This window comes from Cuculus canorus, chromosome 1 (assembly GCF_017976375.1).
Source record: "Cuculus canorus isolate bCucCan1 chromosome 1, bCucCan1.pri, whole genome shotgun sequence".
NCBI classification, from domain to species: Eukaryota; Metazoa; Chordata; class Aves; order Cuculiformes; family Cuculidae; genus Cuculus; species Cuculus canorus.
The window spans coordinates 130524443-130545275 of NC_071401.1; the positions used below are offsets into that span (position 1 = coordinate 130524443).

A 20833-nucleotide genomic window follows, 5' to 3' on the forward strand; every position below is an offset into this window, starting at 1 on the left:
TCTTAGCTGTAACCTGTAAGTACTTCAGATCCTAGACTACACACGACCTTACAGAGTTTGTTTCATAGAATCGTAGAATCATAGAATCATAGAATCATAGAATGGGTTGGTTTGGAAAAGACATTAGAGATCATCCAGTTCCAACCTCCCTGCCATGGATCCAACCTGGCCTTGAACACTTTCAGGGATGGGGCAGCCACAACTTCCCTGGGCAACTTGGGCCAGTGCCTTACCACTCCCATCGTGAAGAAATTCTTCCTAATGTCTAATGTAAATCTTCCCCCCTCCAATTTAAAGCCATTCCTCCTTATCCTATCACTACATCCTGTTGTAAAAAGTCCCTCTCCAGCTTTCTCACGCCCCCTTCAGGTACTGGAAGCTGCTCTAAGGTCTCCCCACAGTCTTCTCTTCCCCAGGCTCTCTCAGCCTCTCCTCTCAGCAGAGGTGTTCCAGCCCTCTGATCATCTTTGTAGGCCTCCTCTGGACCCATTCCAACAGTTCCACATCCTTCTTATGCTGGGGATTCCAGAACTGGATACAAAACTTCAGGTGGGGTCTCACAAGAGAAGAATAGAGGGGCAGAATCCCCTCCCTCAGCCTGCTGGCCCCACTTCTTTTGATGCAGCCCAGGATACGGTTGACCTTCTGGGCTGTGAGTGCACATTGTCGGCTCATGTCAAGCTTCTCATCAATCAGCAACCCCATGTCCTTCTCTGCAGGGCTGCTCTCAAGAACACTATCCTCTATTCTGTATTGAAACTGCAGATTGCCTCAGTTCAGGTGCAGGACCTTGCACTTGGCCTTGTTGAACCTCATGAGGTTCTCACAGACCCACTTCTCCAGCCTGTCCAGGTCCCTCTAGATGACATCCTGTCCTTCGGATGTGACAAATGCACCACTCAGCTTCGTGTCATCTGCAAACTTGCTGAGAGTGCACTTGATCTTACTGTCTATATCATTGATGAAGATATTAAACAGCACTGGTCCCAGTACGGACCCCTGAGGGACACCACTTGTCACAGATCTCCATCTGCACATTGAGTCATTGATCACTACTCTCTAAATGCGACCTTCCAACCAATTGCTTATCCACCAAACAGTCCACCCATCAAATCCATATCTCACCAATTTAGAGAGAAGGATGTTGCGGGGGACCATGTCAAAGGCTTTTACAGAAATCCAGAGAGATCACATCCATTGTTTTTACCATATCCACTGATGAGGTCACTCCATCCCAGAAAGCCATTATGTTGGTCAGGCAGCCACTAGGTTCCCTCACCTTTTATCCCTTGACAGAAGTCAAGCATCCAGATCTCATGTCCAACAACAAGGATGTGGACCCTGCCTCAGCCAGTTTACAATCTAAGCCTCCTATGCAACATGGTGAGGTTTTTTCTAAAGCAGAAGACCCACTAAGGGTCATTCTGCTTTTATATTCTACTTGCAGTATTATTCTTGTGCCATGCTTAACTAACTGCAAAGACAACTAAAAATATCACATATTGTGAGTCACAAGAAAGACCCTTTTTGTGTGTTAAGGACAAAAGCTTACTTCATGTAAAAAGTTCCTTTGATCATACAAAACAATCCTGCTTCAGTCTGCCCTTCTAACAATAGCATCACAGCTCCAGACAAAGAATGCCTCCCCACCCCTGTGTGGATGGTCATATTTCTGTGCAATCTCACATCCAGCTTTACAACCCTTTATAGGGGAAAGATTTTGTTTTCCATGACTGAGGGCAGTGAGGGTCATGGGGAATCCTCTCCTGGTATAAACCAGACCAACATTACAAAGCCTATTTCAGGAACATGTGCTAATTTTTCTGTTATTTTTTGTGGGCCATTATAGGATTCACATTAAGTTTAGGGCCCTCATGAAAGCCACCATGGGTGACCTAGTTGGATTTTGGTCTTGTGCTACCATGGGCAACCTAGCTGGATTTTGGTCTTGTGCTACCATGGACCAGAAGAGAATATGCATTTTCAAGGTCATTGATATTAACAACCAGAATCTAGGTGAGAGTTGGATTACAGTAAGTATTTGGCCCCACAGATGTCTGTGACCAAGGCTTTGCTCTCCAGGCAATCCCTGCAAAATGATGTTATCTTAGGCCAACACAGTCCAGGTGTTTTAGAGAACCATAGCATTAATCTCACTGCAGTTTTTGAAGCAGCGTGAGTGTTCATTGATTCATGGTTAGGATTGGATGTTGAGGATGGCTGGATGGAGTTGAAGGGTTCTGCAATGTAGGGGAGGAAGATGGATCAGGCAAATCACAGAGGAGAGGGCTTTCTCCTGTTGCTGTCAGGAATGAGAGAAATAACTGTTGTGCTACAGGAGAGGGTATCCCAGGAAGTAGGATCCGCTTCCTGTGCCCAACAACTAAGACTAAGTCAAAGACTAAGGACCCTTTCTTTGGGCTAAAGCTGTTCTCCAGCATCCACAGACTCAGAGTAAGAAGCCAGTCTGCAGCCCCACATATCTTGCAGCTGATATAAGCCAGCTTGCCTTGTGTCCCTTGAGCTGAACAAGGGGTTCACATCTCCTTCTGTGACTATAATCAGAGATTTTATTTTCAAAGAGCTGAAACTATGATAAAACGGTAGATTTTTGGAATAATCTCACAGAAAGCCTTAAGAGTGCAACTGCTTGCCTGAGCCTGACAAAAATTATCTGAGAGGAGAAAAAGTAAGTTGACTTTTCAGCCTACTGGTATGACACTGTACATATGTCACTGATGTACAGGAGCAGGTATAACAGTATAGTATTTGTGTTAAAGTTCTTAGCTCGACACAGCCAGGAGGAGCTTCCCAACAGGGGGCACTATGTCATTACATACAGGGGCTTGGAGATCACCTCAAGGACTCTCTCATGCAAACACAGTAAACATGGAGGAAAGCACATTTCAGCTTTCTTTGTTCTTCTCTGCAAAAACTAAGCTGATGAATAGTTACTAAGTTTATCTCATTAAAAGTTACACTATTATGCATAATTATATCCACCAAAAAAAAACCCCAAACAAAATCCGCAAACTCTACATCCAGGTCACAGGGAGAACTCTGAATTTCTGAACTTTTAAGTGCTTGATTTCACAGCCATTCAAGAGTCTCTTAATACAATCCAGGGACTTTTGTGTGCAGTTTGTTAATTAACAGGGAATCCTTTTATATTGGTGCATGGGACAGATTAATTTGTGGGCTGGACTTTGTGTCTAGCCAACAAAAGGAAGGAAAGTGAAGGGCCAGTCCGAGTCATTACTACGGACCTGTACCACAAGCAACAACACTTAGATGGATATTATCATAGGAAGATATCAGCTAGGAAGAAGCAGTTTCCTAGTGTAGTGGTTTGTGAGTGAGCAGGGATGGGCAGGATGGGGCTGGGGCAGAGGGAGTGCTGCTGTTTCAAGCACAGGGGAAGGCTTCTGAATATCATCCTCCTACCTGTGCTGCACATGCTAAGCTACTGCAGCTGCCTGCATTGGTAAAAACCTGCATGGGCAGATGCAGTGCTCTCCATATCGAGCTCCTACACAGCAAGACTGTCCCTTTCAGGTGGAACCAGAGAACTATTTGGCAAGCCCATCAAAACAAGCATGCTTCTCCTTCCATTTTTGCTCTCCATGCTCAATATTGCTGAGATCCTTTATGCCTTGTCTCATTCCTAAGAAAGGAGAGAAAACATCAGTGTGTGAGGTGCAGGAAAAGGACAAGACCTTTAGAGACTCCAAAACAGCAACTATCTGCATGTTTGTGTGAAAGAGAGAGACAGGAGTATGGAGTGGGATGGGAAAAAATTTACTGCACCAAGACATAGCATTAGGACTCTGATTCAGATTTGTGCAAGGATTTAGCTGCATCTACTTTAAGCAGTTGTCTTCTGTACAGCTGCTCTTACTGCCCCTCTGCTAACACTCTGCAGGCTGGACATGACAGTGGCAAATTCCTGTTTGCCTGCTCGCTGATGCTGATCTTCACTGGTTTCCTCCATTCCAAAAGGCCAAGTTCACAGGTCATGCACCCACCAGTCTGCAGGGAGAATTTGATTCTTAAACCTCCTTAGGACTGAGAATACTGCAGGAGCAAAGAGAAGAAATGATACTTTTTAAAGTCTTGAGACTATGAATTACAGGCACATAGACTGAGCTCTGGATAGAGCTCCAGAAGAAAAAAAAGCACATAAGCGTAAAGCTGTTAGCAAATTAGTCTGCTATTCAGGGGAGGCAATATTAGAGGCTTTAAAGAACTAGATCCCAGAGAGCTGCAGAAGCTTTGTGGCAGCCCCACTGTCTGGATTAGACTTTGCAATATCCTCAGGAAGCTGATGCTCCCCTGCTCTGCAACCCACAATGTTCTCAGCTGTTCTCGCAGATATTTGAAGGCCAGGTGTATCTAAGATCACGTGGGAAAAAATATCTTTTTGCATTCCTCTTGCAGTGTTTGGAATCACAAACAAAGGAATTGAGTGCACTGCAGGAAACGAAGAGCTGCCTTATAAAGACTCCCTGGGAGATGCAGTGGAGGATTTCAGTCTATGAGAGGCACCTGCCAAGAATAAGCAATAACCAGAGTACCCTTTGCATGTAGCATCTCAGTGGAGAAAACATAAACCTAAAGATTTCCTCAAAATTGTAACTGAGCTAGAAATTACCTCACTTGGTGTAAGGTTACAGCTGTTTGGAAATGTTAGCATAACTACCTTTCTTTCTATTTTGTCCAAATTTTTGGTGGTGTTTCTGCATAGTAAGATCAATGTTGTGTATCCTATATTCCCAGGGATTAACACTGTTGATGACAGAGAAAAAGCAAAGACTGTTAAAAGCTTTCCTGTCTTTCTCCTTGTCCAACTACTTATTCCGCAATTCTCCATAATGTATTTTTGTCCTTTTGGAGGCATCTTAGTAATACATAGCACTGTTTTTTAACCTGTTTTTGTTTTCAGCATCCTTGTTTACAGATATTGCCTTCGACTTCTTAGTTATCCTTTGTGGATCCTCTTCAAACAGCCCATGGACCTCCTGATGTGTCTGGACACAGATTAGAAATCACTGCAATAGCCTTATTCTGTGAGAGACACCTCCACTGGTATTCAGTATGAAGTACCAAGGAGCACCCTCATTGCATTCTTGGTCATAAATCACCTTTTCCCTGCACTGGGTCCAGATTTACATTTTGGGGAAAAGAGTACATCTATCTCAAACTCATATTATTTAGCCACAGGGACTTTCCCATATAATTCTCTGTATATTAACCAGGTGGGAATAGGGCTTGGAAAGCAATATTCAACAGGAAAGAGTATGATGTCGTATTGTATTAGGTATACCAACAGTAATTTTTGCAACTTTGGCTGAGGAAAATCTTCCTAAAAATAGAAAAGCTCACTCCCATTTCCCTGGAAATGCAGTCGCTGAGTTGCCAAATACTATTGGTGAGCAGGACACAGGTCACTGACCATTGTGTGTATAATCAAAGATTGGGTAACTGCTGCAGGAAATACACCCCATCTAGTTAGCTCCTTTCCTCCCCAATATTCATTCAAAGGAGCTTCTTGCTTGTGCAGGAAGTTCATGTTTTATTAATCTTGAATAAAATGATGTTTAATTGATTAGACTGACCTTGAAGTTATTCCCTTCTGTTGTTTAATACAGTATCTGAGGAAATCGTTGGGAAGTTTTGGGTTGTATTTTGCTTCAACTAATCATATGAAATCTTGCATAGGAGGTAGATTGTGAGGATTACTTTTCTTCTTTCTTTGGTTTGTACCTAGCTATGAGCAGTTCACAGTGCTTTGTCTTGCCTTCTGCTCAGTGGACAATATTTGCACACTCGGCAAAAGCTGAGGCTATTTTGCCTAGTTTTGCTATTAGAGGCTGGTCATTCGTAGCTCAAATTTAAGCAAAATCAGGAAGGACCAAGGAAACCAGCATACACACGTGTGAAGGCCACATTTTTCTGAAGCCCTGCAATGAACAGTCATTTTCCTTGACACTCGTCCAGATTGCAGTGAAAGAGATGCAGCTGTGACTGTAACTGGGAAAGCCCATCAGCCTCCACCAGGCCGACATCCACCTTCTTGCCTTTTAAAACAAGCAGTTGCTTGTAAATAAAATGAATTGTTGGGCAATGCCAGGGCTAAATGTATTTAAGCAAATAAAAATGTGCTTTTTGCCACTTTATGCAGCTGGCAGGCAGGGACTCTCCAGGCAAGCCCTTACCCTCGTGCTTCTAACAGCAGCCTTTGTCTCTGTCAGTCTGAAGTCTTGTGCATTTGTTTAATTTTTCCTGGCAGCACTTGTAAGAAAGTGGAGTTAGAAAGCAACCCGTTTAGGGCAATGATCCAATTTGCACATCAGGCAAGACCACTGTTATTATTTTGGAAGAAATTGGTACAACACAGTAAACAGAGCATTAGTTCTTAATCCATCCCGCTAGCGTAGACCTTCACAGTAACTGGTACATAGGGCATCATGACATAAAACTGTCACGCTGTCACATGTGTAGGTATCCATTTGAACAAAGTGTGCCTACTGCTTTTTGAATTCAGGAAATGGATGAGGTTGAATAAAGATTATAAAGATATAAAATTTAAGTGGATTGTTTGTTCCTGGTTTTGTTCTGTAAGAGCAAACATAGTGTTATGCCTAGGTCACTTGTTGGCTGATGGCTAGCTGGGATTCCCAGGGGAGAAAGCACATGAGCATGAAATGGGGGAAGCTCATTTCGGTCTGTGACTGCTCTTCTCGGGATGTACGTGCTCTTCAACAATATTAGTTATTGTCTCAGGGCTTTGGTCAGATCATGTCAGCAATGCAGTTTCATAACTAGTTTCATATAGGAAAGCATCTCTAGTCAGATCACCTGAAGGACTTTCCCAGTTCTGTATTTTCCCAATGTTTTCTGTCAAGGCCGCTTATTCCAGGACATATGCTGGGGAAAATTTCAGGAAAGATGCCAAAAATCAGTACTTGTCTATATGAAGTCCGTAGTCTCTTGAACTCCTGGAATAAGTGATGGTTCTGCCAGACAATGTAGGAGGTCACCATAATAACTGCATTCACTATTGTCACTGAAGCAGATTCTCAGATGAAGACAGGCCCAGATACCTGTCAATAATAAGGTTGTATCCAAAATAAAATGAAAAACCATGAGTGAACTGTGCAAATCTGACACTTTTTCCTCTTTTACTTCAGCATCTGCTGTAGCTCCACAGGATGCTAGCATCTACCAATCCTACAAGAGCACAGGACCTGTGGTACCAAAGCTGAGCTGAGGTCTGAGAGACTGCACTTTCCCAGTGTGCTAGGGAGGTGCCTGTGGAAATGCACTGCTGGATTATAGAATAGTTTTTGTTGGAAGGGACCGTTAAAGTTCATCTAATCCAATCCCTCTGCAATAAGCAGGCACATCTTTGACTAGATCAGGTTGATTAGGGCCCAGTACAATCTGACCTTGAATGTTTCCAGGAATGGGGCATTTACCACTTATTGGGGCAAGCTGTTCCCACTGTTTTAACGCTCTCAGTGTAAAATATTTCTTCCCTTACATCTAGCTTAGATCTGCCCTCTAAGTTGAAAACCATCACTCCTTGCCCTATTGCAACAGGGCCTACTAAAAAGTCTGTCCACATCTTTCTTATCAGTTCCCTTTAAGTACTGAAAGTTCACAATAAGGTCTCCTTGGAGCCTTCTCTTCTCCAGACAGAACAACCCCACCTCCCTCAGCCTTTCTGCATAGGAGAGGTGTTCTATCCCTCTGATCGTTTTTTGTGGCCCTTCTCTGCAACCGTTGTAATAGGTCCAAGTCTTTCTTGTACTGAGGACTCCAGATCCCAATGCAGTAATCCAGGTGGAGTCTCATAAGAGCAGAATAGAGAGGGAGAATCACCTTTCTTGGCCTGCTGGCCACAATGATTTTGAAGCAGCCAAGGATACTGTTGGCTCTCTAGGCTCCGAGCACACATACCCAGCTCACATCCAGCTTTTCATTCACAATGATACTGGGACTCTGCTAACTGCTGATAGCAAGTCATAAAGAAGGGGCAGAAAAAGAGATGACTGAATTTCAGGATGCTCACAACTGGATTACCACTGGTTGCTCACAACAAGCCTGAAAAGAAGGAAACAGCCATGACCTAACTGACTCTGGATGGGTGTTTTACTTGCAGCTTGTATAAGCTTACTCTGGTTTAGTTTGCAAGTTCAGTATTCTGTTTCTTCCCAATCTTATAAGGGTTTTTGTTCCGTATACACTAGTTTACATCTTCTTGGAGGAAGGTGTAGCTGCTAAACATGTCCAGGGAAGTTATTTGGGTTTCCAAGGAGTGTGGGCTCACCAAATGATTTTAGTTAAAGAAGATCCATAGACCCCTTACGGCACTTCTGACATGTCAGCAGCTTAATTAAGAGTTACTAAAACTGCCGCTTCTGTCCTGCTTTCTGCCTGGCTCTTTACGTTTACAACTGTGTCCTATGCACATAGTAAAAGCTTAAGTCAGAGTAAGTTCTGCTAAGGAGTAGTGAGGACAGCACAGGATCCTAGCCGGACGGGATATTTACAATGAAGATGTCTGAGTGGGAGGTGCAGACTCTCAGCCCACTGAGGCCACGGTGTATTCAGGTAGTACAAGGCACTGCAGGAAGCAGAAGCATATCAAGGGACAGGAGGACCCTGCTTTTGGCACTCTTTGAAAAATGAGTGTTCCCTTGGAGGGGGGAAGGGATATTCGGGGTATACACTTGCTGTAGCCCAGCATTTGGTGGGCTGACATAAGAGACCACGCAGCCTAATCCACCTGGGACACCTCTTTGCTGCTTTTTGTCCTGCTTCCTACTAATTCTGGCTCTCCTGCTGAGAGAGGACCCTCACACTGACTCACTGTAACTCACCTTTCTAAAGGAGAAGTGGGAGTATTCCCAGCATGGGACATGACCTCTCTTGCTCACATTGTGCAGCACTCCATATGTGTGGATGTTTTAAATGTAAGAAAACTCTTTCTTTTAGCATGAGGGTCGTTAAACTGCCCAGGGAGATTGTGGAGTCTCCATCCATGGAGATATTAACAACCCAACTGGACACAGCCCTGGGCAGCCTGCTCCAGCTGACCCTGTTTTGAGCTGGGGGATGGGCTCGATGATCTCCAGAAGTGCCAGCCAGCCTCAGTGATTCTATAGCACAACTATTCTTCATCTATCTTCCCTCCATGACACTGGCAGAAATATCTTAATGGCATTGCAGTAATTTTGCATGAGTCTGCATGGAAGTTAGGAATCCAGTTCCCATCAAGCTAGCGAAGGAGAGCTTTGCCCCCAGAAGGATATAGATATTGTGAGATGGAGAGCTGCACAATATGACTTCATAACTTCTTCACCCTATGTAATGCATGAAGAAAAAAAGTCAGGCACTCAAACTCTGTGCAACGGGCAGGGGAAAGCAAGACACCCCAGGATATGATTCACAAAGGCAAATAGAAAACTGCCTCTGAAGCTGCTGGAGGTGCTAAGGAGAGGGGTAAAGATTAAGTCCTCCTTAGACAAAGCGTTGTCCTTTTCTGGATGACAGAGGTGACATTTTCCAGTCAAGACGTCCAACTCCAGCCTACTGCCAGCCGCTACAGACTTATAAAATGCAGTAGGAAGAAGCATCACTTATTTATTTAATGTCCCAGAGGTTTGAGCACCAACCCAATAAGAACAAGATCCAGAGTTGGTTTCCCCAGTCTTTTGGCTTGCGGGAATTTGAAGCATCCATTTCCTCTCTGTAAAAGCAGTGGTGTGGAACAGGAATCTCAACTGCAGAAGCCAATGCACTATGATGAAATGATTAATCCACACGAATGAAAGTATTAATTGAATCAGAAAGCAGTAGCAAATACAGGTATGATTTTATGCCTGGCTAAGTAGTGCTTTCAGTGTGCTGCTTCTGGGGGAGTGTGATGCTGCAGAAGCAAAGCCCCACCACGTGTAGCTTTTCCTTAAAAAAAAAAAAAACAACAGGCTGCCTGTTGGGATGAAATACAATTAGGAGGCTTCATGAATGCAAAGTTAAGGAGAGATCATAGAATCATAGAATGGTTTGGACTGGAAGGGACCATAAAGGTAATCTAGTCCAACCTCCCTGCAGTGAGCAGGCACATCTTCAACTAGATGATCTTAAGTGGGAAAACAAGAGACTCAGGTAATGAAAAATTATTATTATTATTAACAATAATAATAAAAAGTAAAATGCCCCTCTGTTTGTTGAGCCAGTCAGGGTTCCTGGGATCAGCGAATCATAGAATCATTATGGGTCACAGAATCATAGACTCACTAGGTTGGAAAAAACGTTCAAGATCATCAAGCCTAGCCATACCTGTCCACTACTAAATCATATCCCAGAGCACTTCATCTGTCTGTCTTTTAAATACCCCCAGGGACGGTGACTCAACCACCTCCCTGGGCAGCCTCTGACAGTGCTTGATAACCCTTTTGGTGAAGAATTTTTTCCTGATGTCTAATCTGAACATCCCCTGGCACAGTTTGAGGCCAACTCTTCTCATCCTATCACCTCTCACTTGGGAGAAGAGACCAACATCTGCCTCACTACAACCTCCTTTGAGGGAGTTGTAGACAGTGAAAAGGTCTCCCTTCAGCATCCTCTTCTATAGGCTAAACAACCCCAGTTCCCTCAGCAGCTCCTCATAACCCTTGTTCTCCAGCCCCTTCACCAGCTTTGTTGTCCTTGTCTGGACGCACTACAGGACCTCAATGTCCTTCTTGTAGTGAGGGACCCAAGCCCGAACCCAGTATTCGAACTCGCCCTGATGCCGAGTACAGGGAAAGACTCACTTCTCTGGCCCTGCTGGCCATGCTGTTTCTGACACAGGCCAAGATGTCATTGGCCTTCTTGGCCACCTGAGCACACTGCTGGTTCATGTTCAGCCGCTGTCAACCAACAACCCCAGGCCCTTCTCCTCCAGGCAGCTTTCTAGCCATTCTTCCCCAACCCTGTAGCACTGCAAGGGGTTGTTGTGCCCCAAGCGCAGGATCCGGCACTTGGCCTTGTTGAACCTCATCCAGCTGGCCTCAGCCCATCGATCCAGCCTGTCCAGGTGATAAGGCTGTGCAGGTGATCCAACTGTCCAGATGATCCAGCTGTCCGGGGTCAGGTGCACTCGCTCCGCTTTCGCCCTGGTGGCAAAGGAACCAAGCCCTAAGCACCTTTGCCCCCAAACCCGGATGGGGGGGAGACGCAATTATTGCCCCCGTTGCAATAAACAAAACAAACAAACAAACCGGGACCCGGCGCTGGGTGGGAGCGGATCCCGGACCTCACTGGGTGGGAGCGGATCCCAGATCCCGGCGCCGGGTAGGAGCGGATCCCGGGCCGTGGGAGCGGATCCCGAACTCGGCACTGGGTGGGAGCGGATCCCGAACTCGGCACTTGGTGGGAGCGGATCCCGGGCCGTGGGAGCGGATCCCGAACCCGGCACTGGCTCGGTGGGAGCGGATCCCAGCTCTGGGAGTGGGGCACGCAGTGCCGGGGCGGCGGCCGCTCCCTCCCTGCCCCGCGCCGGCCGCCGGGCGCGTCCCGCACCCAATCAGGGCGTCCCGCCTGCCTTCCTGTAGGTGTGCCCGGCTCACCTGGAGCCGCGCCGCCCGCCGCACAACCTGCGGGGACGCGGCTGCCGGGGCGGGGGGCAGCGCCGCCCGGCGCGGCCGTGGGAGCGCGGCGCAGGTACGGGGGGTCCGGGGGTCTCCGCGGGGCTCGGGGTGGCCGCTGCCCGCGGGCCGGGTTGGGGAGAGCGGTGGGAGTGTGTGGGGGAGGGCAGCGTCGCGATCCCCCTCCCCGTCCCCCCCATTCATTCCGGGCCCCGAGGGGGCTGGGGAGCGGGTCCCGGGCCGGGCCGGGGCGCCGGTCCCTGCAGCGCGCAGGTGTGGGTGCGCGGGGAGGGGCCGCCTCCGCCGCGGGGACTGCGTGGGCCCCGCCGGGCCGGTTCCTGCTTGGGGAGGGAGGAGGGGAGGGCGGCGAAGGGGCCGCCGCTGCCAGCGAGGCTCCGGGTGCCGCAGCTTCCACGGCGGCCTCCGCGCCCCGGCAGCTCCGCTCCCCCTACTCCGCGCCCCTCTCCGCGCCCCCGCCACTAGCTCCGCTCCCTCCGCCCCTCGCCTGCAGATCCCCCCTCCGCCGGCTCCGCGCCCCGGCAGCTTCGCTTCCCCGCCCGCTCCTCGCCCCGCGGCAGGTCGGTCCGCCCCGAGCCCAGGCCCCGTCGCGGGCTGCCGGCAGCCGGAGGATCCTCTTCCCGCAGGAAGCGCGATCCTACGGTGTTGTTCGCTTTTGAGCTTCGAGCCGGGCTGCCCGTGGCCCCGGGAGTCTCGGGGCTGTGCTTGAACTCTGGACACGTTGTTGTTGTCCTTGCTCCGCTGGTTGGCGCCTCGTGACCTGTCACGGAGGGAAGGCAGGGGAGCGAAAGGCGAGATCCAGCGGGAGGTGTCCTTGGCCATGGCAGGGGTGTGGAACTGGGTGGGCTTGGAGGTCCCTTCAACCCAACCCCAAATGCATAGAGTCACGGAAGAGTTTGGGTTAGAAGGGACCTTAAGGATCATCCGGTTCCACTCCTCTGCCATGGGCAGGGACACCTCCCACCAGACCAGGCTGCCCAAGGCCCCATCCAGCCTGGCCTTGAACACCTCCAGGAATGGGGCAGCCACAGCTTCCCTGGGCAACCTGTGCCAGTACCACCCCCGCCCCCCCCCCCCCCCGTGAAAAATTTCTTCCTAATGTCTCATCTAAATCTTCTCCCCCCCGCCCCTTCCAATTTAAAGCCTTTTCCCCTCATCCTATCACTCCATGCTCTTCTACAAAGTCCCTCTCCAGCTTTCTTGGAGCCCCTTCAGATACTGGAAGCTGCTCTAAGACCTCCTCAGAGTCTTCTCCAGACTGAACAACCTCAACTCTCTCAGCCTGTCTTTGTGTGGGAGGTGCTCCAGCCCTCTGATCACCTTTGTAGCCTTCCTGTGAATCTCTTCCAACAGTTCCATATCCTTCTTATGCTGGGGATTCCAGAACTGGACGCAGTACTCCAGATGAAGTCTCGTGAGAGTGGAGCAGAGGGGCAGAATCCCCTCCCTCGACCTGCTGGCCACATTTCTTTTGATGCAGCCCAGGACACGTTTGGCATACTGGGCTGCGAGCGCACATTGCCGGCTCATGTTGAGCTTCTCGTTGACCAGCACCCCCAAGTTCTTCTCTGCAGGGCTGCTCTCAATCACATCATCCCACATCCTGTATTGAAACAGCAGATTGCCCTGACCCAGGTGTAGGACCTTGCACTTGGCCTTGTTGAACCTTGTATGGTTCTGTGATACCTGTGTGCTACTCGTTTCCTTTCTCTTCCCCACATCCACTGCAGCAGCTCTGGTAGCAACCTCGGCACCCTAAAGAACCTGGCTTTTGAGCTCTAGCCTGACCCATTCTCCACCCCCCAGCACCTCTGTTATCCTTGCATTTGATGCTTTATTCCCAGAGGCTGGATAAGACCTGGATTAAACCTGGTGGGGAAGACAGGGGCAGGGAAGGAGATCTGAGCTCAACTCATCTGTGTTGACCTGTTGCAGACAAGGAGCTGGTGGATGTGAATGCTCTTGGCTTCTGTGCCCAATCCTGCCCAAGCCACATTGTAACGTATTGTTGCAATTTTGAGAACTCCTCTTATGTTTTGGAGTTTCTTGTAATCTAATTGCGTGGATAAAGGCAGAGTCCTTTTAAAGGGTTGCGGGAAGGGAGGTGGCTTCGTATTGAGGAATAATGTATGGATGACCCAGATTTCAGAACCACAACTGGTGAGGAGGAGGCATCCGTAAATCAGGCTTCAAGTTGTATCAAATAAAAATTCTTCAAAATTATCTATTACTTTTAATATCTGGAAACAGCTCAGCTGGCTTCCATGTTGAGAATCGCATTTTTCCCAAGCTGTGACTCAGCGCAGCGTTTGTACTGTACTGTCTGTGCAGTAGCCTAGCGGTCTCGATAAATCTGTGAGTGGGGTTACGTGGTGTAATTGCTGGCGACAATAGGCTTGAGGCTGGTTCTCCTATTGAAGCCCCCTGTTCCCTTGTTCTTGCTGTCTGAAACAGTGGGACTCGAATGCTTCTTCTGGGAACTCCTTGTGCATCCTGATGGATTTTGCCAGTAAGAGTCTGTTCCCTGGCACTTTTGTTTCATCCCATTAACTTTGGACAGATGGTCTTGCTCCTGTTCTGTTGAGTCTTCTCCTTTCTTATTGTTCACTTATTTCAAGTGCTTTCTGAAGAGCAGACTGGTTTGAAGTGGGCTGTTTTATTTAATTTGTATTCATGCAAATTATGTTCACTCATGTTCACTCTCTATGGTTATTCCAGGCAAAATTTAAGAAACAACCTGCAAGGGATTTCAAATTCATAATCGAAATATTATTTTTCCTATGAATACTTCATTATAAGAATTATTGTGCTTTCTGTCATCTGGTGTCTTTGGAGTTTGGTGTTGGCTACTTAGTTACTGTTTAGCTAAATTATACATAGCTAACTTATTTCAGTAGTCACGCATGATAAGTTTAGTAGAATCATAGAATTGTTAGGGTTGGAAAAGACCTCTAAGATCATCCAGTCCAACCATCAGCCCAGCCCCACCATACCAACTAAACCATGTCCCAAAGTGCCCCATCTACATGTTTTTTTTAATACTTCCAGAGATGGTGACTCCACCATTTCCCTGGACATCCTGTTCCAGTGCTTCACCACTCTCAGTAATTCCTTTTAGTTTTGCAGCTCCCCACTGAATTCCCATTTTATCTTTTAATGAGGTACTTAAAAGTGTCTTCACTGCAGGTGTAGTTGGGTTCTTTTGTTGTGGCACTTGAAACGCACAGAAATTGTTTCCCTCTTCTGTGAGGGGATCGTATAGGGCATGTTCAGCCATTTGGGGACAGATGCATTGTTCTGACAGCCAGCAAGTATTTATGTTCCCAGCTGGTTATCACTGCATCAAATCCAAAGTTCTATTAGAAAAGTACCTAGTGTTGATTTCAAGATATGAAGATTTCAAGATAAACTGCACTGGTTCCTCAGGTAAATTATTCCAACGACTGATTGCCCTCGCTCATTTCTTATCTCAAGCTGTCCAGCCTGGTTCCTAACCACAAAGTCTTGCTACACATTTTCATGCCAGATTACAGAGCCTGTTGCTGCCAGGGTGACACATTCCAGCAAAAAGATGGCCTATTGTACCACATGCTTACAGCTGTTATCCGTGCTAATAACCTTGCTTCTGGGAAAAAGCAATTGTGGAACAGGAGTCCTGGGGTGACTGGCATGATTTAGAGCAGCGGCTGAGTGCACCTAGCTGATCAATCCATGTGCAGACGGGGCTCTCAGAGAAATGTAATTGAATAATTTGTGTTGCTTGGAGTACGGCTTCACATGGTTAATCCATTGTAACTACAGGCTACTGGTAAAGGAATGATGCATTCCTTATCCAGTCCTGACTGTAAGCTCCTGCTGATTCCTTTGGATCAGATCTAGCGACCAAGCAGCTCTGAGTTGGTTCAATCACTGCTGCAACTGAACCCCCTTCCCTAAACAAAAGAGATGACTCTGCTTTTGCATCTGGAAGTTGGATCAGCTTGCCATGTGGCTGGATGGTGATAGGTCTGATGCAGAAGGGAAGTGTGCCGTTGGGCTTGAGAAATAAGGAGAGGGACTACCTCTTTTAGGGGCACCTGAAGTCTATGCTGGATTAGATGCAAGAGGGAATTGTACATTTAGTTCCTACTTTTCTGTGCTCAGATAAACAGGCTGCAGTTGCACAAAGCCTCTCAACTGGCACTGCCTTTGAAAGAAGCTGTTGTGCCTACCTGTTGACATCCACGCTGGTACCCTGCTCTGATTCGTTGTGAGACCATACGTATGCTTACACCACCAGAAGAGAAAGGGCAGTGTGGGGGTGGGAATAAGGAGTTCAGAGGATGGGACTCCTTTTGGCAAGCTAAAGCACTTGTGAAACTAAGGCTTGAGACACAGGAATTGTTACAAGCACACCTTACCTTAAATCTTAATGGAGGCTAATCTATTTTTTCATCTTCTCTTTGCAGCAGATATGTGAGAATAGTTGCCCTGATTTGCTCAGTAGCCCATGTAACTGAGTTGTGTGACTTGGGAGAACTGGGTTTAGGTCAGCTGCATTTGACTTTGGTTAAGAAGTCTGTGTTGGAGTTAGATTTACATGGGAAAGAGTGTATAACATACAGAGAAGGTCTGAGTGTTGGTTGTGACATACTGATACCTATGAAAGGTTCATCCGTGCAGAAAAGCTGCAAGCTAATTTATTTGTGCATTCTAGATGTGAGGTTCTCTTGTAATTTTCAGTGTCTGAGCAGGTGGTGTAACCTTTTGGGAAACCTTTGTTACTCTTGTGTCTTCCAGCAACAAGTGACTTTCTTGCTTTTTTAGTGGAATTCATTTGCTGGGACAAAATCCATTCCCTATCTATTGTTTTAAATGCCATTCCTTCAAGTGCAATGCTGAATGCTGCAGGGCATGTGGAACTGAGCCTGTGATGGAGACTCATTTTGAGCTCACGGTTTGGGGGTTGAATTACAGCTAGATGAAGTCAAGGAAGAAATCCTCATGACGTTAGTACTAGTTCAGAGAAAGGTTAGAGAGAGGGCTATTGGCTTTGATAGTGGGAAAAATTTAGAAGGGGGAGAGGTGATTACCATGACATGTCTACAAATGAATGTATGTAAAGAGACACATATGAAAGTGTATACAAAGAAGTAGAAGGCGTTCTGGTGCTAAAGGAGGTTGAGGAGGAGTGGCTACAGAAACTGTAATTGGATGTTATACGAGAAGTAAACTGAAGTGGGAGGAATCACATGAACCTGCTGCTCAGAAAATACTGGATTAAAGCAGAGCTGGCCATAAATTAGCTTCCTGAGAACATATCCTGTTTGCAGTAAGTCATGTAGAAGTATATGATGTACAGACGTCTATCTTCCTCTTTGTAGTTGAAAGCTGAGCATCTAGCTGCATGTGGGTTCTTAGTGTGTGAGGTCTGCTGCCCTGGCCTTGCTGGAACTCCTTGTGGAGTTCCTGCCACTTATTGTACATGTGAGTTCCAAAACCCTTATCTGGGTAAGTTGAGGTGATGCCCAGTGGGATCCAAAAGCTTGATGGTCCCCTGCATTAGGCATCTGTGGGCAGAACAGAGCCATACACTGGTGAGCAGACCCAGCCTTGTACAAGGTGTGACTGGAGAAGGAGAGGTGAGGAACAGCTGCTGTTTCATCGATGGATCCAACAGTAGAGTTTGAGGATCCAAAATGAGGGGATTAGTATCCCAGTCATGACAGGGCATAATTTGCTCAGATCGCAGAAGCCCTGAGATAATCAGGGCACATGTGGTGCAAGGCACGAGTCTGGGTTACAAGCAGACCTGTAACCTGTTGGATGTGGTCCTTGTTCACAGCTGCCACAAGGTGGCTGCAATGGCTACACTTGCATATTCATTTAATAAATGAAATAGATGTCCAGATCAGTGTTAAATTAAAACATACATCAGAGAGCAAACCTGCGGAGAAGGACTTGGGTGTGCTGATTGATGAGAAGCTCAATATGAGCTGGCAATGTGTGCTAGCAGCCCAGAAGGCCAAACGTAGCCTGCGCTGCACCAAAAGAAGTGTGGCCAGCAGGTCGAGGGAGGTGATTCTGCCTTTCTATTCCTCTCTTGTGAGACCTCATCTGGATTATTGTATCCAGTTCTGGAATCCCCAGCATAAGAAGGATATGGAACTGTTGGAACAGGTCCAGAGGAGGGCTACAAAGATGATCAGAAGGCTGGAGCACCTCTGCTATGAGGAGAGGCTGAGAGAGTTGGGGTTGTTCAGTCTGGAGAAGAGAAGGCTCTGAGGAGACCTTATAGTGACTTTCCAGTAACTGAAGGGGCCCTTCAAGGAAGCTGGGGAGGGACTGTTCATACAGGCTTGTAGTGATAGGACTAGGGGCAATGGGTATAAACTGGAGAGAGGCAGGTTTAGACTAGACATAAGGAAGAATTTCTTCATGATGAGATTGGTGAGGCACTGGCACAAGTTGCCCAGGGAAGTTGTGGATGCCCCATCCCTGGAGGTGTTCAAGGCCAGGTTGGATGGGGCCTTGAACAGCCTGGTCTGGTGGGAGGTGTGCCTGCCCAGGGCAGAGGGTTTGGAACTGGATGATCTTTAAGGTCCTTTCCAACCCTAACTATTCTATGATTCTATGATCAGCAGTGGGATGAGAACATTAAGAAGATGCTTTCCCCACTGTGTAGCTGAGTAGCTACAAAAATAAGCACATATAAGCCTTATGGTATGTACACTTGAAACTCACAAAAATTTACAGATGTAACTTTCAAAAATGCCTGCAAATATATTCTTTGAATAGGATAAATCTTAGCAGGACCCTTATGTCTTTGTGAGATCCCTGTCCCGTGAGGCGGTGCTAGTGGAAACTTACTAAGAGTACACCAGTCAGAGTATAGCTTTGCTGGTATACAGCATTTCACAGAAGAAGGAAGGGTGCCATAGCCTAGAAAGACTGATGGTGTTGACCGCGGGTCTGGTCTCTAGGTAAAATCCTTTTGGCATGGATTGAGCCTGAGTTTCTGTTTGAATACAGAAATTTTACTGTAGGTATTCCATAATGCAGGTGTCAGGGGTAACTCTAGACCTTTGAAATGTAATCTACCTGTAACATTTGAGTCCATCTCATTTGTGAATTACCCTTCACAATCTGTGTTTGAAAGTGAGGACTGCCAGACTGCATAGCAGTGAAGTTGAGAAGGTATGGTGTGTATCTCTTTCCCCTGTGTTGCTGGATTTGTAGAAGAGAGTATATTGTCAGCCCTGCAGGACAGGGATGGTATGTCACTGTGTATTTAGAATGGTGAGGATTTGGTCTTGATCGTGGGTATTGCAGATGGCTCAGATGACTCTTCACATTGTTGCTTCTCTGCATCACTCTTTTTCAGTAGCTCACTTTGCTCATAGAGATATTTTAGGGTTGAGTCTGAGTACAGTATAGCTGATGAATTTTATGAGTGTTTTTAGAATGATGCACTTCTCTCTCCCTTCTCAACCCCTTCCCAGCAAAGGTGTTTTTTTCTGGAAAGGCACGTTTCCAGTATAGGTAAGGAAGAAGGGCAGTGGGGCTCACTCTGAGAAGGCTGCAGTACAGCACACGGCGCTGTCAAGACTCTTGTCTGTGACAAACCTTGGTGCAGAGAGAGAATGCTATGGGGAGACAGGCAAAGAGAAGTGGGAGTATCCCTGTTTTTATAGCAAATTATGGGTCATGACATGTTTTCCTAAGTGTGCAAGTGATTGAAGGAGATGGGTTTACTGTTCAAGTCACTCACTGATTTCTTAGCAATATCTGGTTCTATGTTGAAATAATTTACTGTACCATTGCTCTCCATCATCACTGGGCACCACTGGGAAGATTAGGTGTTCTCTTAGTGCACATGGATGGACAGAAAGGGAAGATAAAAGATGTTCCTGTAGGCACAGGGTCAGTGCTGCTCATTTCAGTCCAAGTCCTGTGCCATCTGGGAGGGCAGTCTTTCGTTGATATTGCTTGAAGTGTCTACCTACCCCTGCACAATGAGTAAACTGAGCTGTTTCATTTCAAAGAGGGGCGAGGAAAGGAAGGTGACCAATTCAGACGTATGCTGGAGCAATGAAATGTGCCTCACGCTGGAAGAACAAGGCCAGGCATGCCAGTTATATCATCGTAGTGTGTACTCTGACCAGGCACAAGGGAGGGTCAAAGCCATAAGAAGCAGCCTAAAATTTTGGCTATGTGTATAGAAAAATCATGACAGCTGAGTTCCCCTGTGGGTGTTATCAGACATACCAGAGCTATTTTTCCTTGATTCTGTAGGCAGCAGCGTTTTTACCTGTTCAGCTGCTCAGTGTGTAAAAATAGTTATGTCAAAGGCATGAAAATAGGCATCCGAGTGTAAAAGGGGAAAAATGGATTAACTCTGACTCTAATAGTCATTGCAAAATGACTTGAAAAAAGAACAGAACAAGAAAAGATTAAATATGTGGAATTGCATGTGCAATGAAAACTGGCACAAACAAAAATCTTAAGCTCAATGGCGCAGTATAAAAGCAAATCTGCCCTGAAATGTATTATGTTTTACTAGCATGTTTCTTTTGAAAAGTTAATTTAAAAGATGGCATTGTACAAAAATTTGATTGTGACAGTGGAAAAGAATAAGCAAAGTGAATTTGAACCAAAAAAGTATACAAACGTGCAGGAGTGTTGAACTAAGCATGCGCAACAGCACTGACTTTGTTTTAAAGAACGATTTGGTAGAGAGAGTTTTGTGCCTAGAGGTAGCAAGAAATAGCCAATGCTGCATGTCCTAAACTCGTTAAATTGATGGAACTGTGGAAAGGGTCTCTTCTGAACGTAGACACTGTGAGAAGCAGACAACCGTGAATATCCGATGTGTGTGAGGTTATGGGTCAGGGGCTTTCATTGACTGGGCAGTGAGAACCTTACAGCACAAGTATGACACCAGAGTAACACTGTTCCAGCAGGAGCTGAAACCACTAATTATGGCCACTAATTTGTGTGAAAAATGTGTCTGTCATTTGTACTAAGCAGCTCTGCAGCACAAAAGGAATATATCTTAGTAACATGTTTTGAATCTTGAAGAGCTTGGAGGCAAAGATACAGCAGGAAAGAACAGAATGAGAAGTCAATGTATTTTTGTTGGTGAAGGGATTGCTTAAATAAGACTTTGCTTAGGGTTGCAGTTAGATACAGAGTTTATA

The 20833-nt window shown here is 46.5% G+C and overlaps 1 protein-coding gene across 1 annotated transcript in view; it reads left to right on the top strand.

The window, feature by feature from the left end:
* Positions 1-9832: 9832 nt before the first annotated feature.
* The window catches only part of ARHGEF5 (Rho guanine nucleotide exchange factor 5), a 41874-nt gene continuing 30873 nt past the window's right edge, over positions 9833-20833 (top strand). The window contains exons 1-2 of the mRNA XM_054063406.1: positions 9833-9873; positions 11130-11712. Coding sequence (XP_053919381.1) covers positions 9833-9873; positions 11130-11712 — 624 coding nt within the window. The remainder of the gene's footprint in view (positions 9874-11129; positions 11713-20833) is intronic.